This window comes from Oenanthe melanoleuca, chromosome 2 (assembly GCF_029582105.1).
Source record: "Oenanthe melanoleuca isolate GR-GAL-2019-014 chromosome 2, OMel1.0, whole genome shotgun sequence".
NCBI lineage: Eukaryota > Metazoa > Chordata > Aves > Passeriformes > Muscicapidae > Oenanthe > Oenanthe melanoleuca.
The window spans coordinates 33,809,236-33,828,434 of NC_079335.1; the positions used below are offsets into that span (position 1 = coordinate 33,809,236).

Consider the following 19,199-nt stretch of genomic DNA (forward strand, 5'->3'; position numbering starts at 1 on the left):
TCCTTGTTTTGCTCCAACAGGAAAAATAATACTCCTAGAAACCAATTACTACAGATACAAACACACTTGTGGAGGTACTGCAGTTGTTGGAAATAAACTATCTTCACAATCCAGAACCATGGAGGTTTTTCATCCAGTATATACAATTCTTTATTTGATATTCACATTTTTGTATAGTGCTAAGGGGGAATAAAAAGATAAATACTACTCTTGTTGTTGAGTGCAAGCTTGTACCTCCATCTGACACATGGGAACAGCTTTGCCCAAGTTGCAGGGCTCAGTTTGTGAGCCTGAGCTGATCTGGTGAATACAAAAATGATGATACAACAGAATTTTGTCATTTAGTATGTTCTTTCTTCACTGTCCTCCTTTTTTTTTTTTTGGGACATGAAAGTAACCAAGAGATGAACTTCAAAGTACTCCTCATTACAGAATCAAGTCATATTTAGGCTTCATGACTATGTGCACTTATCATCATGACAGTAATTAATAAAGGCAAAAAAATAAAAGAAAGACATGGAAAAAAGGCTGAAATAAAAGATAGCATACATAATTCAGAAAGCAGGTTCCAACTTCATGCTGTGCATTAGGTTCTGGCTGTAAACAATCCTCCACAAGGGACAGGAAGTTTTTGTGAACTGCAAGAATATCTTCAATATTTGAAAACAACATCTGCAAAAGAATAAAACATACATAAGTGAAACATCAGATACAAAACAAGAAAAATGCAATTAGGAGACCAACCTTAACTGTTTCTTCTGTGACATTTTTGTCCACTTTGGCTGCAGCACATTGGATCATTCGGTGAAGAAAAGCCTGCATGAAACAAGACAAATAAGGAAAAAGTTATTTCAGGAAGACTTGAACAACTTCTGGCATGTTATGCTTTAATTTGTTTCCCAAACTGGATATAGAGCCACATCAGACTATTATTCAGAATCTAAACCAAGAACTTTATATATAAATCATTCAGTAGTCTGTTATTCTAACATGATAGAAAAACTTATCTACATAGTGTTAAAAAGAGTAAAATATTAATGAATCTGAGAAACTGAACATTCTCTGGGGTACCACTTCCATCCTGCACTCATATTACAATCAAGCAAGAGGAAAACACTAATTTTCAAAATCTCACTCTATTGCTTTACAAATTGAACACAAGACAACCTGAAATAAGCTGCTAATTTCCAAATTAAACTAATCAGGAGATACTGTATGTCATGTAACTTTTACCATAGCAACCAAAAGTTAGATTTCAGACATATTAATAATCAAATTTATTGTAATGCAAATTGCCTTGAACAACAGTCAGCTGCACCTGGTTTTGCTTAATGAAAACTCTTCCTCATTCCCTCCCCAAGAAACTAATCCCCAGGGATCAAATGAGAAGTTAGTAATGCCACCAACGAAATAGCAAAAATGTAAGTTTTCTTTCATTTTAGATTCAAGAGCTGGACACCAAAAGGTGTGTACAGTAAGTAATTCCTAATGAAATATCTCAAGTACAAAGAACAGAATTAATTTTTATTAATTCATTTCATTACAAAGATATTGGTACATCCTAAAAAATATCTACACACTGTAGAGTGAAATCTTACATTGATAATTCTTCACACAGACATGCATTTTCTTCAGTCATTAAAACCTGGCACCACAAGTGCACAAATGTCATGTCTTTCATAACCATTTAGCTCCAAGCCACTGTGCATTGTACACTGTACATGAGCTCATCTCAATTCTGGAGTGGTGCAAATTCCATAAAAGAGGCAATAAATAACTGTGTGGAAAGATAGTCACAGAAACCATTTTTGCCCTCTGCTGGGACTTCAGCATTTTCATTCCCAAGCAATGTTCCTTTCTCTGCTGAAGAGGACTATGTAACTGGCACTACACATTTTTATTAGTGAAGAGTCAAATCTAGTTATCCAGGACATAAAGTGAATTAAGTTTGGAATACTGCCAGCACACTGTATGTTTCCTATCACTCTCTACAACGATGTAGATTTTCTACTTCATTAAACCCGTCTTTTTCCTGACTATTTGTGCTTTCTTTTAAATGTTTTACTGGCGCTAAAAAAATGCCATTAACTCATTTGCAGCAGTTAACTGATGGTGGACGACAGCCCTTTACATCATTCCTTGCTAAAAATATCCCCAGGGGTTATGGCAAATTTGCTGTATGCATTGTCTGTACAACCAATCCCACAAAGAGTGAAAGCCTGCATGACTCTCAGTTAAATTTTGGAAGTTTTCACTAAATCATGCAACACCATTAAATATGCTTTAGAATCGAAGAGGAAAAAAGAACTGTAAGAATTACATCTGAAACTCACATCTATTTTTACTGTCTGTAATTTCTCTCTGTTCACATTATTTCCCCACAGACCAAACATACTGCTCATCTCCACTTATGTTATCTCAAAAACCTTCATTTCCTGTAACTGTGAAGGAAGGTGAACACTAAGTTGGCTGATGGTGAAACTAAGAAGGAACTGAGAGCTGAGGCATTAGTTATTCCCAAGTGATTCAAGACACTAGATGGGAGTCATGAGGTCAAGAAGAGAATATATCAGCTGCAATAAACAGTTGTCCAAGCAACAGTTGTCCCAGACATCACATCTGCAGAGGTTATCAGAAAATAAATCAAGGAAAATCCAAACTTTTGCAGAACCCAGACGCAAATCACTAATTAAGGTAGGGAGGCCTGGGACAATTCAGTCCCTTCCTCCAACTTCTTGTAAGCCCCTGTAATATTTTGCTGTGCTCATTCTGCAGGGATAGTGTAGTCATGAGCTTTTTCCCTAAGATTTGCCACCTGTTCACAGTATCATGGAATCATAGAATGGCCTATGGGTTGTAAGGGACCTTAAAAACCATCCAGCCCCAATTCCTTGCTATGGGCAGGGACACTTTCTGCTAGACCAGGTTGCTCAGGGCTCCACTGTTCTCTCTATTACTGCAGATTTGCTCCCTGAAAAAAAAAATCATAATGCTGTGTCTCAAAAACCAATGCATGTGACCATTTGAAATTTTCAACCACTTACATGAAGTTCTACAAACTGCACATATTGCAAAATAAGTGGAATAATTTCACATTTTCTAGAAGAGTAGTGTTAAGATAATTCAGGGGGGTACAGGTAGGGATGGATGTGTCTACCCCCAAGGCTGATCCCTGGCAGACTTCACCCATTGTGGAGGGAATAATGCACAGCACTGATGAAATCCAGGTTTCCAGGACATAAATCCCCTTATCAACTCCCTTCCTGGAGCACAGACTCCCCACACATAACACCTCTGCACTAGTACTTTGTGGGGAGAATGGACAGCCATCATCAGGCAGGAGGATGGAGCAGTAATTGCTTTTTTTACAGTGTAAAATAACCTCAATCCAGCACTGCAACTATGAAAAGACTAATGTGTCTGAACTTATATAACACACAGGTTTCAGAGAGGGCTGACTATTCAAAAAATCTCCAGAATTATTTAAGCATCAACCGAGAACAATCATGAGCATTTCTGCAAAAATTAGTAGACAGAGAAAAAGCAGGTAATTTGCAGACACAACTGTAAGGAGGACTCCAGCACAGAAATTACAGACTTTCAAAGGAAAATATATAAGGATGAACAGAAACTACTCAGGAGCTGCCAGCTCTTCAGTTAATGGGAAAAAATTACATAAGCTTTTGAAAACGTAACTGCATAAACTACAGAAAAAAACACACTTGTAAAAATATAAGAGTAGAATGGACATCTCAGACAATTTACACTTCACTAAAGAAATAGACACATAAAAGTGAAAAATAAGAAGAAACCAAGAGTCAGGAACTCCTCTGAAATAGCACTGAGTTCCTTCTAAAACTTTTACCATTACTTCAAGTGTGAGACTCCAAATCCACACTCATTACTGAATACCACCCATGAAGGAGCAAAGTAATTACAAATTGCAAGGAAACAATAGAATGGATCCTGCTCCTGGACTGACCAAACAGCTGTAGGAATCAATTGTTGTACATGATTGCCATGCTTACAAAAAAACAAAAAACCAACAAAAATCACCAAGGTGAAAAATCAGCTCAAACTGAAAACAATTTCATCAAACACATGTCAGTAAATCATGACTCATCTGTGTTTATCGGACTATACATTACATCTTGCTGAGGTTACTTCAATGTTCATCTAAATTAGTGTAGAAGTTTCATAGCACTGCATCAAACACAGGAAATAACAAATATCTCTGTGCACTCCAGGATCCCAGAGCAATGTCACCTAGGAAGGGATCCTCAACTTTCTCAAAGCTTTTGAAGTGGATTCCAGAGTTTCCCTTAGCTTCCTTCCAGTTCTTAATTTTCTCAAATAACAGCAAAGACATATGGTAAAAACAGAATGTAATTCTCTAGATTTTCACCATGTGCCACCAGCTTTCTATGGACCTTGCTATAGTACAGGGATTCAACCCTGCAGCACAGCAAACAGCAATTCCTAGCACCCCCTGCCAGCTGGACTATTGATGATTTCTCTTTTAAGAGATGCCCACACAACATTTCAGAGCAGCAACTTGGCTGGGTACTATAAAGAGCCGTCTACATTTCAAAGACCAGATGAAAAGCAAATATTAAGGAGGATGTTTGTTACCCACATTAAAAAAACAACACCCAGTTTTGTTTGTCAGTCTTTAGAACTGTTTACGGAAAACTCTGTCACTCTAGGAATATTCTTGAGTCACTCAGAGTGCCACAACTCCTGCCTCTACAGAGCTTGGCATTCAAATTACAAACCTAAACTTTCTAAAGCATCCTTCTGGAAACTTCATTAACAGAAAATGGCATCTGCATGATCAGTGCATATCTGCTTTGGAGAAGAAATGCCCCAAAATGCTGATAAAATTCTAAATATGGAGACTCTTAAATATGGAGTCTCTTTCTTACATAGTGAGAAATTTTATCTTTTCAAGTCTTTACAAGATCTTTAAAAGTCTGACAACTTGCAGACCAAAACATGAGGTTCCAACTCAGTCCTTTGAAATAGGGGAGCAACTACATAGGAAATATATAAGGTAACAGTTTAGTGCTAACATTCCCTGATTCCATTCAGGTCCTATTGGAAACACAAAAATTCCTCTATTTTTGGCTGTGATTCAGGGTCCCTGTACCATGGTGGTACAGAGAAGACCTCTACCTTTGAGAAATGTGGTAAATAATCATTTGGAGATGATCCCATCCTAATAATAGCAATGAAGCTAATTAAACACTTTGTTCATATTACCTGAGAACTGCACATACTTTCTGTATTATTCCCTGTTCTAATTCTTTTACCCTTTGCCTGACATTGCAGTAACACAATTCAGGAAGCAATGGGCATGAGCATAAAAATTAAACCATAAAACACTGACAATCCAAATTCAAAGAATTATAAAAGAATTTGTTCATTACGACAAATAAACTACTAATGTTTTTGCCTGTCTGCTGATCAGCTGCCATTTTGTGAAGCAGCATTTTTGTACAGAGAACACACACTGGGTTCCTGTTATGGGGATTTTGACTTCTGGTCTTATCAAAATAAAAGTTGCATTGTTTTGTTGTTCGGTGGGGTTCTTTTTCTTGATGGTTGCTCTGTGTGCTGTTGAAAAAAAAAAAAAAAAAAAACCAAAACAAAAACCTACCACTGCTACAGATAGCACAAGGAGCTGCCAACAGCACAAATGACTTCTCTGACATCTGGAATGAAATCAGGGAAAACAAAGAAGTCTGCCTGCAGAAGACTCCCAGGGCACAAAGAGTTTTCAACTTCTTTACAGATAAAAAAATCCAGAAATTATGTCAGAGCTCCTGTATCACAAAAGATATGCAACTGTCTTTCTAAAAGTAATAGCCTACTAAGCAATAATCCTTAGGATTAAGCCTATAAACAAATATTGGGTTTTATACAAAAAACCCCAAATTTTTAAATAGTTATTTATTTCTCCTGTCAGAATTTTTCTAACAGTGTTTCTACCTTAAATCTACACTGCCATAAACAAAACCAAGGTGGAAAAATCACTGCAAAAAGCATATGTATTTTTAATAAGGTAATTTCCTGCACATTTTCACTTTAGGAAAACCAGTTCAAGTGAAGTGCCCAACCTATCATAAAGCCTTCTGAATAAAGCTAGCTAGCTGTTATGAGCATTAAAATTCAATACAATTTTATTTTGCAGTGTCAAAGACAAAATCCTACAGAAGGACCCACTATAAGGAAATGTTTACATTTTTATACAACCTTGTTGTGTCTATGATAATAGCTTCATCTTCATAAATTTAGAAATATAAATATGAAATACTTGTAGTTTCTGTATTCTCTATGTTCTTAGTGTAACTTCAGGCATCTGGATGGTGGAATATATTTTGGTCTTTTCACAATATTCCAAAGGATCCTAGAGAGAACATGAAGATCTATAGTTGGGAAGAAAACTGCTCCCTATCATAGCTGACCAGCCTGTTGTGGCTAATTCAGTTCACAGGCAGAGAGGTAGTACTTAGCACAGCAGCTTTGCACACTATAATTAATGCACATCAGATTCCAAGTCCCAGAAGAGCACCGAGCCAGTTTTGTTGAAGCACTTTTGTTTGATTTTGCTACAAGGAGGAAAAACACAAAAATCAATAGAGAAGACTCCAGCAGCAGTAGCAGCTGTGGCAAACACTGTGTTCTGACCCTTCTCTTCCCATTAACCTGTGCCAGCAGCAGTGGCAGGAGCTGCTCAGGCTGGCTTCTGCTGCTGAACAAAAGACTCTTCTTCTCTCTCCAGTGATTCACCAGCTGAGGCACCACCTGTTTCTCCCATCTTGCCTGCAGGACTGGATGAATCACAACCAGAAGCGAGAGCATCAGCCAAGGTCAGATCCATTCTTTCCCCCTGCAGTACCTAGAGCTACTTTCAAAGCTGGCTTCATATTCCAATGCCTGTAAGTACGGAGACAACAATGGACAACATCTGCAATGTTTTCCATTCTATAGATAATCTCTTTTCACAACCTACCAAACAATCCATTTCTCCATTCCAAGGGGCATCACTCTGTCTGAAAGAGCATCCCTGACTTCTTTCCCTAAAGTAAACATGAATTCATAAGCACACACACACACATACAGAAATTACTGCTTTGAAAAAATATGTAGCTTCATAATCTTCTCATACATGAATAATATGATGACACATTTTGGGATAATCTTGAACCATTCTCCATAATGTATATTTTTTTCTCTCTATCATATCAGAAAACTTCAAATAGTAGAGCAAAAAAACCTTTCCTCATCCTCTTCTGTATCTCAATTACCTTTTCTGTATTTTGTGGTCACTGATATTTTTGAGCTTTTCACTGGACATCCTGTTCCTTCTTTCACGCACTGTGAGACTTTTAAGTCAGTTCCCTCCTTTGACAAGGAAGTGCCCCCTAAACTCATGTTCCTCACCTCTAAAATCACCTGAGCTTTCACTTTTGATCCCTTCCTTCCTTTCAGCTCCATTGCAGATGAAATAAGAGATTTATAGTTAAAGTCCAGTTCCACACAGCCAGGCAGGATGTCCGACGTCTCCACCCTCTTCCTTGCACTGAAGCCATTCTCAAAAAGATTTAGTACAACCTTTTCCTGGCCCAGCTCAGAAGACATCTACTCCTTTTCTTCCCAGATGTCAAGAATCCTGTCACTAAAATGAGGATATCTAGTATCCTTACTTTGGGAAGCTGTTGTTCTGAGGACTAGCCATGCTCTTGATGAAGTTTGGCTGATGAGCAATGATGGAGGTACCCACACACTCACAGCTGAGATCATTCCAAATCTCACCAAACCAGAGGCTGGATGTCTGGCTGGCTCAAACATGCTGCTGTGATCTGATGCCACATATAGGAAACTTCTAGAAGAGCACCTGAATTTTTCCCTAATTAAAATATACCTTAACCAAAGCTTTACTAAAAGGCAATATGCTGGCATTAGTGATGTGCAAGACAATCAGAAGGCAGTTTGTCCAATATTTTTGGCAAATATTTTATGTAAAATGGGCTGCTGCAAACCAAGCTTTTATCCCATTAAAAATACAAACAGGTTACATTCCAGTCTCAGCATCACCAAGAGAGGTTCTGGAAGGCAAAAAAAGAGATTGGCCTGACCCCTGTGAATTTTTGAACAGTCTGCTGGGATTGCAACAATCTGACCAAACAAGAGGTATCCAGACCAATAAACAAAATGCTTCCAGCATGCCAAGATTCCTCTTAATTACATTTTGAGGATTTTTTGAAGAAAAAGATACTCTGTATTAAAAACCATTCACATGTATGTGGAATGCCCTGTGGCAATGCATCATATGGTATCATAGGTTAGTGTATGTCCTGAAGTGAATAATGCACTGCTAATCACACAACCAATCCTCTATCACTCAAGTTGAACTGGAAAAGAAATGACGTCTACCATTACAGCCTACCTCTCATAAAAGTCAGCTGCTTCCTGAATTTATAGAACACTAGGTTCTTGTTAGGAAATCTCAGTGAATTCAGCTGTGTGCACTGCTGGCAAACCAAAACATGAGTCTAGGAAACCTCAGAGCAAATGTGCATCTGGAAGTAACAGTATGTTCCCATTACATTGCAATCACAATTAGAAAAGAATTCATGTGTTTGAAACTTTTATACTTCATACTACAGTTTCTGCTTCTTTTATGCAAGCATAACTCATCCTGTTCAATTTGGGGAAAAAATCCTGAATTTTTATTCAATTTTTACTTGCAAAATTAGGATTTTCCTAAACTATTTTTTTTAGTAGGAGAAGACCAATTAGGAAGAACTCAACATTCCCAGAATATTTTTGAGACAGCTCTAATTCTACACATCAAATTTTATTTCTTTAAGCAAATCAGTAATTTCAGGAAGTGTAAAAGATGAGAAATACATGAGAGGACAAGATGAGAAACACATTTGTCACAAATGGCCCCTACAAAATAATTATCTAGATTTTCTGATTCAATTTGAGACATAATAGTTTGAAATCTCAAAAATCCTCAGTACATCTCCTATATCCTTCTAATGTCCATTAACACATTTGAAGACAAGTGAAGACTCTTTTCTGACTCAAAAATATCCATCAGAATTAAGAAGCTATGATCTTTATCACTTATTATGAGGAGGAAATCTGAAATAACATATCATATCTCCACATTCAGAATTTAAGTATTAATTCTTATTGTACCTGAATGAGAAAGTTGACTCAGCACCAATGAAAACAAATTATTTGGTCCTTCATGGTTAATGCAGTTTATTAAAAAACAAACAATCAAACCAACATTCTTACCTATAAGCTGAGAAAGCTCAAAAATACTGTCAGGCAATAATAATGGAAGCCCCACCAACCCCTTTTTACAGGCTCAGTTTTGAACACAACACTTCTTTTTTTTCTAATACTGAAATGCACGGTCCTTAAATATGAATTTATTTAATGTTCAATATGCTAGATGCTAATTAGGAATTAGAATGCTTGAGAGATCTGCAATTTTTATTTTCAGAGTTGCATAAATAAAATGTACTCTCAAACACTATTCAGTGCAAATTCTGGCTGCCTTTTGCACTTGCACACTCTTGCCAAGAAAAACACAAAGGAAGGAAGAATATGAAACAGCAGTTTTCTTACCCAATTTCAATTCTTTGCAAGGCCTGCAGGGAAGCTGTAGTGAATACAGAACTTGTATAAAGTGCCAGCTCCTGATCACTTTAAAAAAGCCAAAACATCCCATTTAAGTCCTTTCCCAATCAGTAGAAATCAGAATGTTTCCCTGAATAAGGAAATATGTCTTGGATAATTCCTATTGCTTGCCATTTAAACAGATCCACATTTAGACAGACTCGTATGCAATGATCATTTAATCAAAACTGCAGTATGTTATAAATATTTAATGTTTTTCAATTTGAACCAGAATGCTTATTTATTATGCAAATACTAAACTAACTAAAGAGGAAAACTACCGGTTTCTGAAAATTAGATGCCAATGTTAGTTGTCTTAACTTCATTCCAAAAAGAACACAATAATACAAAAATTTAAATTATTTTACAAACAGCTTCATACAAACAAAAGATTGTTATATGTCTCTATTCCTTGCCCTGAGCTGTTCTCATGAATTTCCATCTGCCTATATGGTTTTGAGCCAATTTCCTTGAAAAAGCAATAATTAATATTTTTTCAGACTGTTTTTGATTCATGGGATGCTTCAACTGTGCAAATTCAAAGCATAGCTCATCTTTTATTTTTTTTATTGGTTTGATAACTATAAAAAGAGTAGATGATAAAAAAATTAGCTCTCCTTTTCCTTTATGCTGTACATAAAGCAAATATCTACACATCCACTGTACATTAATTATACTACAGGATATTTACATGCTAATCACCATTTACATCCATCAAAGAGGTTCCATATCTTGAAGGATACAATGAAGACAGAGTACATGATTTTAGAAAACTAAATGGAGCATATCAATATCCAGTATAGAGCTGTAGGTGTAAAGCCAAACCATTTTAATTTATCCACATTAGCTAGTCTCACTGTCAAATAAATTCCTAATTTCAAGAAGTATGGACCAGGATTCTACACGTATGCTAGGAGAAACAACACCTTACACATTCACAGGCTATCCTCCTGTCACTGGTCCTTTCTTTTCTCCTTTTGCTATTCAAGCATGGGCTCTTTTTTTGTCTTAAGTAGGTCTATGGCCTGTCTTTGGCTTTGATGAGTTCCCAGCATAATTGCACAACACACTGTCCTGTCTGTGAAGCATGTGTTCCTCAGGAACAGACTGCATGGCTGTTCTTGCCCTTTTCATTCATTTTTATAGGGAAAAAGAAAAAAAAAAACCTGATTATAAAATAATTTTCTTTGCCTTCTTCATGAAATTTTTTGTTCAAATTCTGGGACCTTAACATGACACAGTTTATTATTACCTTTTCCTGAAATAAGAGCCTCATTCTTTTAGGCTGTAATCAAAAGCTTTAAAGCATCCTCTGGTTGAAGCAGAGAAAAGTGGCTTTTTTAGATATGAAACCTGTAAAAATAGTACAAGGAGACTGTCACTTCCAGTCAGTCCATGGGGACAGTCTGAAGGGCCAATATTTAAATTAAAAGGAGGATATTCAGCAGTCACAGCATCATGCACACCACCCTCCTCACCAAACCACCTGCATGATAACTGCAGACAGGCACAAACAGAGCACACTGGTGGCAGATGCCATCTGTAAATACTCAACCAGAGTCTGACAGCACTGAATACTGCTCATTCCAGGACACAGTGCTGCTTACCAAAACACCCACGTTGCTTCCACAGACTGAAGTCTCACTGAGTCTTTCCACATAAGGTTACATAAGGATATGGAACATGTTTTAATTAATAATTTTTACTTCATTCATGAATTTGCTGTGAGCAACACACTTCCAGTTCCTATTCTCCAAAGTAAAAAAAAAAAGAATTGTCTAAACCATTCAAAGTTCCAGACACCAGATTTTTAAGAACAACACAAGGGAACAATGGTGTTGATGGGACCAGGAAATCAAGAAACCATAAATAGATGGAAAACAATATTTGATACTGTCTTCAAGAGTTCTGGATCTTACAGTCCATGCTTCCTCTGGATGAGGAAATCTGCAGGTTTTGCTTGTTTCCTCAACAGACCACGACAATCTGCCACTAGGGCCAGCCAAAGGCATCGCTCTTGCAGACAGTGAGCCATGCAGAGGCTCATCTGCTGGGCAACAATAAAAGCTACTGTGATCACAGACTCTTTTCTTGACTACAATGTGCTGTTTCTGCACTAGCAGGCCTGATTTACCCCTTTTAAGGAACAGGTTATAGCTGGGACCAGTCATGGATGACACAACTCATGTATGTATTGATAGGGATGGCTTGGAAATGAAGGCAAAGTAGCTTCAGGAGCAGATCCACAGCTATAAAGTAGCTTTAAGAAGAGACCAAACATCAAGATCGAGTTTAGAAGTCTTCAGTCTCTACATGGTCCTGATAGAAACATCTTCATCTTCCTTCTTCCCTTAGACCCTGCATGTAGGCATGATCAGCAGCAGGAGGCAAGCAAGCAGTGAGGTCAGGACAAGAGGCTCTCCCTCTACTAACACTATTCCAGATGTTCAGTTTTCACAATTATATCAAAAATTAAGGAACAAAAAATTTCAGGAAGATGGGTTCTCTTTAAATTATGAAGTGCAAGCCCAGAAGAGTAACTAATACTTCACACACACAAATGAAGCAGGCACTACACTAACTAATTCTGTCAGAAGGAAGACAAAAGAAAAGCAGATTGCTTGGTCCTTCAGGCTTTATCTTACTTTCTCCAAACTGCCTGTTAAAAATTACTAATTGCTAAACTTTGATTTTTTTCCAGCAGCATGTGAAAGAAACCGGGATAAGAACAGAGGGAGGTTGCCAAATCCACAGTTAGAAATTTTCCACAGGCTTTTTTTTAGAAGAAACGGAGTTTCATTTCAAAATATTTTTCTAGCCTCTTCTACTGTGAAGACTGCAGTGCAATAATTTACAGAATGGATACTATCTCTATAGATAAACAAAACCATCATTCACAAGAGATTTGACCTTAACCTTCTGTCCTAAAATAGTATGGCCAATTACATAGCAGCAGCAGCCTTCATCTTTAAATATCTTTGACTGAATTATGGAACTAAGTGATAGTCTTGCCTTCTCAAGTTTGCTACAGACTGCAACTAACTACAAGAATAAAATATACAACTAAAACAAATGGCTATGTTTGTCAGAAAATAAATTCCAGCAACTAAATGGTGAAGCAGAAGTATGTGCTGTTGAATTCTTTGCCTCTTGTTAAAAAGAAGAGCTCAAAAAAATGCACAAACTGAACTTATCATTACATCAACTTAAGCAATAAACTAAAAGCTTCCAGGAAGTTTATCATCCTGTTTGCTGACTATAATTTGGTTTGTTTTGTTTTGATACCATGTTCCTGTTCCTTCCACTCATGTCCTCCAAATCAGGCAAAAGCACTGGAACCTCAATGTCTGTACTCCAAGCACTTACTCAGCCCATATAATTTGTGTTATAGGGCAGAAAGGCTTTCTACCTCCCCCTAATCTGAGGGAAAGAGCAAAACTGTGGCTCATTTGGCTAAGAGGGGTAACAAAAACATAGTCAAAAGGTATCCTAAACATACTGGGCATTTACTGACCAAAGCCAGTGCAAACATTTAGGTAACAGGATGTTAGTCTGATACATTTTCATTTCAAGAGAAAAATCACTGTGGGTCCAACAAACAAAAAGATTTAATGTTTACAAGAAGACCACCATTTGTCGGATGTTATGATACATTTTAATCCTATTTTTAGCATCATTTTTATGGAATTTCCCTTCCATTAATACTCCACCAGAATTGCCAGCAACAAATGTGCAGAAGAGCACAAATCCAAAATGGTGTCAGCACTAACATCATCACTATCATTTCTGTGACAAGACTAACATATTGATGACCAGCATAGGATACTGCTCACTACATAATTGATATTTTCCTATAACTTCAGTGTTGTTTTTAAAAATCTAAGCCTGGAATAGTGGGCTATAGCTATCACACAAAACAACAGAAAAACTTAAATCTTACCCATGATTTCATAAGCCCTCTCTCGATGACCACTTCAAAGTAACAACTTTTGAAGTACAATAGTCATCAAAGAAAACTGAGTTCCCTTCTGTAATAGATAAATCTGAATAACGTGAGTTCAAACATTAGCATGGGACAAAAACTAATTTGGTGTTAGGGAACATTTCCTTTTCTCCTTTGCAGTCCCTGTCATTATCTACAAAGCACAGTAAGCACACATCACATTTTACTCTCTATGTAATGAAACTCAGCATCCAGGACTATTATGAGTGAACACAAGTTTGATAAATGCAAATACTGCACACTATCCTTCTGCTTCCTGAGTGGACAGGAATCCATATAAAACAGAAATACCTTCTAGAGAAAGCCTTCAGTCAGTATTAATGACAATATGACAGGGCCTTAGAGCACAGAACTGCCCCACCTGAGGGTGGAAGCTTCCAGATGCAAAAAGTTCCAAGGAGGAACACAGGACACAGGATCCTTTCTGGAACCACCATAAAGCTCATCTCATTTTCCAAAAGGATGGCTGACATCCAGATATTGTTTTTCAACTATCCTTTCAGACAGCAAGGACACTTCTTTTTCACTGTCATTCAAAGAAATAAACCAGAGGAAAAGAGCACAATTTCCTGTCTATTTTTAAAAATCAGAGTTCACCTAAGGAACAAAGGTGGGTGGAGGCCTCAACACTATTAAGTCCTTCTGGACAAGAGTAAGTGCACGGAAGTAGCAAGATTTAGAGCAACCAGATCATGCTCAAATAAATAATTCTGACAAGGAACAAAGAAAAAAAAAGTCTCCATGTACAGAAAAGGTGGGCCAAACTGAAGCCAAATCCCCTGTAAAGACAGAGCTACTCTTGGCTGAGCTATGCCCTTGGGAGTTCAATACATCAACACACCTTGCAAAGCCAGTGCAAGGAGTATTTGGAGGATTTAATGGCCAAAGGGGTTTTTCTGATCATGTTGTATTAACAAATTTTGGTGTATTTTCAAGCAGAAAAGGGTCTTAGCCATGGACCTTTTTCAGAAGCTAAAGCATGAAAAGGATCAGATCAACAGCAAGATCAGACTGAGAAGTCAACTAGAAATATACACCCTGTCACATGCCCTGTATGTAATTGAATGAAAATGAATGGCACGGCTTTATACAAATACCTACCCATGCTACAAACTATGTTCAAGGAAACAGGACTAAGTCATTCTCTAAATACTATGCAATAATCTGAATTTTTATTTTCACTTCCCAAACCAGACATGAATTTGAAAAGATTTCATAACATGCTCCTGTCAGCAAATGGATAAGTATATTATAACTGCACGGTGTCTCTCTTTGTCGAATTTCTTCTGCTCATGAAAAATTCCCAGAGCAAAATTCTGGATTACAGCATACTGTGAAACCAGAAGGGTTTCTGAATGTACCTTGCACAAGTCTCAACACAGTCTTGTCAGCCTGGCACCTAATCCCAAGCTATTTGATATTCTTCATTTAAGCAGCATGCAAAGATCTGGAAATTTGTCAAACTAAGGAACAAGAAAAGCTGTCAATAGACATTAACCTCCTGCTCCCACACAATCAGATTCTTACATTATCATGGACTATCATATGAGGGAATTATATGAGAACAAAGAATAAAACAAATCTCTCTTCTTCTTCTTGAAGTGATCAGCATTTATTGGAACTGATTGTGTGCTTCCCTTCTCCTCATAGCAAAGAAGAAAAAAAAAAATACCTGATAGCTTATTGGATATGCCCTGTTCTGTTCATTTCCTCATTAATGTAGGAACTGAGGCAAAGTTTTGCTCTTATGTCTGAAAGACTGAGATATCCATGATCTAGATCTAAGTGTTAAAGTTCACATCTTGTGTCCCACAGCCTCCTTTTTAGGAACAAACCAGACTACTGTTTTTCCATGGGATCACAAATATAGTACAGAACAGGAAGATTTGGCCTCCTAAGGTCCAAAACCCCTTCTGTATTCAGTAGGAAGTCATTACATAAGGCTGCTCCTGGTAATTCATAGATGGTGAGCTTGCTGAGCTATGGGCTATTTAAAACTTTTTTAGATTAGGCAGTAGAATTTTGCAGTTCTGATAAATTAATGGAGTCTGAATGAGCGTGACCCACAGTACTGAACCAGTGAGTAAAATGTCCTTGTGAAAGGTCCTGTGATCTCCGGAAGAAAACTTATCAGCAGCTCCTTCAGGCTATTCGGTCTCAAAATTTCCAGTGCTGTAAAATCTGCCCCAAGGTCTGATGTGTCTAGTTTTTGAGATTCCTGAGCACTAGAGACAAGCCAAGTAGACACAATCCTTCCAGCTCCTCTGTTTAGACTATGTATGTTATTTTCAATCCCCATAAACGCCAATGGATTAATTTCTGACCACAGGAAAACATCCGCAGCTTCACTGTTTGTGTCTGTTTGGAGCGAGTGCTGCAACAACCTTGACAGGCAGGAGGACCTACGTGCCTGCTTTTGCTCACTTCCATGAAGTTCTTCATGCTCTCAGAAAGCAGCTTCATGCCTACACACTGGTTTTGGTGAAAAGTTGACTTTGCAAATTGGTAACGGTCTTTTCAATGTTTATCCTGCAACAAATTTTGTTTGTTGACCACTTTATGAATAAATCAAATCAGATTTTGCTAAAGTTGACTTTTCACTGTGTGTATGCATATAGGATTTCCACTGTAAAGTGCTTTGTTAGCAGTCTTCACACTCACAGGAGATGATAAAGAGTCAAATACAATGACTGTTACCAGATCCACTACCATGCTAAATAAAACCAACACTCTTCAAGTACAAAACACAAACAGGACTTCTAGCAATTTAAAAGTGACCTGGAACTTCCAAGGAAGACAAATACCTGGGTAATAGCAACAAAGACTTCAGAAGCCCAGAGCAGACGTCCTACCTAGTCAGAGAGTTAAGTCAAAGAAATAATAATCATTAAGTACTTTCTTTAGAATTCCCTTATGTAAGTTACAAACACTTCTTCAACAATCAATTTGAATAGTCTTCCAAAGAAGTAAATAATACAGGGAGGCAGGAAAAAAGGCTAATGGATGGGACATGAGTATAATACCCTCTGTTACACAACCCAAAACACCAAAATTTGGAAAGTGGAATATTTTCCCACTGGCTAAATCTAACCTACATGGAGGCTAGATTGTCTGATTATATGAATTACAAATGCACTCTTTCAAATGAGGAGGCCCTATAGGCAAAACTAGTCAGGCTATGATTTAACTGATGCATAATAAGGATGGTATTTTTTTCCAGGTTTTTGATTTTCTAGTATTGTTGCCATTGTACATAACAGGTTTGTTCCTTTGTTTGGCCTTCCTAATAAATGACATATTTCATCTGCATGGTTCAGTCCTACTCCTGTAGATCTCAAGCTATGAGATGAGCCTCAGATAAAAATAACTGAATTCCGCTACATATTTTCAATAAATGTCACATTAGCTATTCAAAGTATGTTATCTGTATGATGTTAACCCAGAATACTGTAAACATAAAGTAAAGTATCAGTGCTAGATTTTGTTATAATATTGCCACTCTTCACAAAAGAACTGAACAGTAATGCTTTTTTTGGAACTTGAAATTCACGATATTTTTAGAACATATTTTAAAGTTCCCTTACATGATTCCAAGGATCTGACTAGGTTCTTACTGGGTTTGAACCTCATGATCAAACTACTTTGCTAATTTGGTACACTAGTCATTCACTTGTAGAAAGGACAGAAACTCTTGCTGAAATATATTCTTCAAACGTGAACTGTCAGACAAGCCTGAAAGGCAAAATCCAGCACCAACACATTACTCTTTTTCCTTATCCATAGGACTGTATGCTAAAGATAGCAGATTCGAGTCTCCAAAGCTCATAAAAGTGCTGGTTAATTAGATGTTTGGCATGCACAAAGAACTGGTTTTTTCATGTAATTTAATGTAGTGTTCTGGAAATAGAGTAATCCTCAGTAGAGTATATTAATCTAACTAGTATGTTTCTACCTTCCCCCCACTCCCCATCAAAACACATTAGACTGTATAAACTTTCAAGTCCAACACTTTTTTCTACATTCTATAAAAAACAAAATCCAGACAAACAAACATTTCACTCAATTTCACTCACAGGGTTTAAAAAAAAAAAAAAAAAAAAAAAAAAAAGGAAGACCTGGAGAAAGCAGCCAGAACAATAAGGATGTGCTGATGCAAGCAGGAACTCAATCCATTTTTTCCATGTTAGAAGAACAAGAACACTCCTCTCAAAGAGGCATTAGGTCAGAGACCTCAAAAGCAAGAGGCTGGTAGCTAACACTCCTGGCTGAAACAATGTCAAAAACACACCCAATGCTTGTGATGCAATGTCATTATTTAATTAGTATTTCTATCCCTTTCATGCATTAGTCAATTATGTTTGCAGTTTCAAAACTGCATGATTTCATCTAGTGTTCTGGATAAAATTTTAAAGATTATCCTGGTTACATCTCAAAAGTAAAATACCAAATCATGGGGAAAAAAAACCAAAACAAAACAATCCTTAAATCATTTAAGGCTTACAAGCCATGCTTTTCAAAGCATGTGCAAAGCCCCAGAGGGCAAACATTAGATGGTGCTTTTCCTGGTTTCTGCTTGCCCCTCCTTTTTTTGGTTATTGGTTGTCGGGGAGGGGAGGGAGGTGGAGGATGTTTTTGTTTTGGGGTTTGATTTTTAAGGTTTATTGGCAATACAAGTGCAAAAACCATCAGCTTCTGAATACTCCTGAAACTGGAGACCAATAATTATGCCCCTCATCCAAGTGTATGGAAGCACATTAGTAAGAACACAATGAGCATGCACAATTTATTTGCAACCTTCAGTAACATTTTTTACATATTAAATCCGTAGAAGCTAGAAGTGAAAAGGAGGTGCTGCAACACATTTGTGAAAAAGACACAACTAAATATGTCAAATCAACTAGCTTTCTTTGCAAAGAAAGGTGAGTTCTGCAAAGATGCAATTAAAAGGCTTAATTTTCCATGAAGGAGAATCAAAACTGAGAGGACTAAAGCCACAAGATCATCAAATCCACTTATGTGGACTTATGTTCATCTGGAATACTTATTAAGGCTCATATTCCCATAACAGATCCATGTAAAGGTAAATATATCCTGGTATGAAGCCCTTGGTGCTAATAATTCCAGAATGTGCAGAGCACAGACACAGATCTGCAGAAAGTAAACTGGAAACATCACAGGTATTCACCTTCTCTACGGAATTTCAATATGGCTTCACAAAATCACACAGACAGGGCCTGGATGATGTAAGAGATAGTTAAACTTCAGTGCTATTACTACACTGGACATTTCTGCTCCCAAGGCTCCACACAGCTCTTTGCAAGTAATGATCTTATAAATTCACTGGTTTTTTTTAAAGCCAAAACATAACAAATAAGCAAAAAAGAAAAATCTTAGTGCATAGTCAGTGGTTGTACAAGAAGCATTTCCTGATGTCTTTGCAGGAAATAAGACACATTGCTGTCTAGGCTACCTTCCGCCTCAAGTGCAGAACCCA

At 37.3% G+C, this 19,199-nt stretch overlaps 1 protein-coding gene across 1 annotated transcript in view; it reads right to left on the reverse strand.

The window, feature by feature from the left end:
- PREX2 (phosphatidylinositol-3,4,5-trisphosphate dependent Rac exchange factor 2) overlaps window positions 1–19,199 on the reverse strand; it is a 169,993-nt gene that overhangs the window by 125,500 nt on the left and 25,294 nt on the right. Inside the window, exons 2-3 of the mRNA XM_056484325.1 lie at window positions 745–816; window positions 550–672 (exon numbers count right to left, since the gene is read on the reverse strand). Coding sequence (XP_056340300.1) covers window positions 550–672; window positions 745–816 — 195 coding nt within the window. The remainder of the gene's footprint in view (window positions 1–549; window positions 673–744; window positions 817–19,199) is intronic.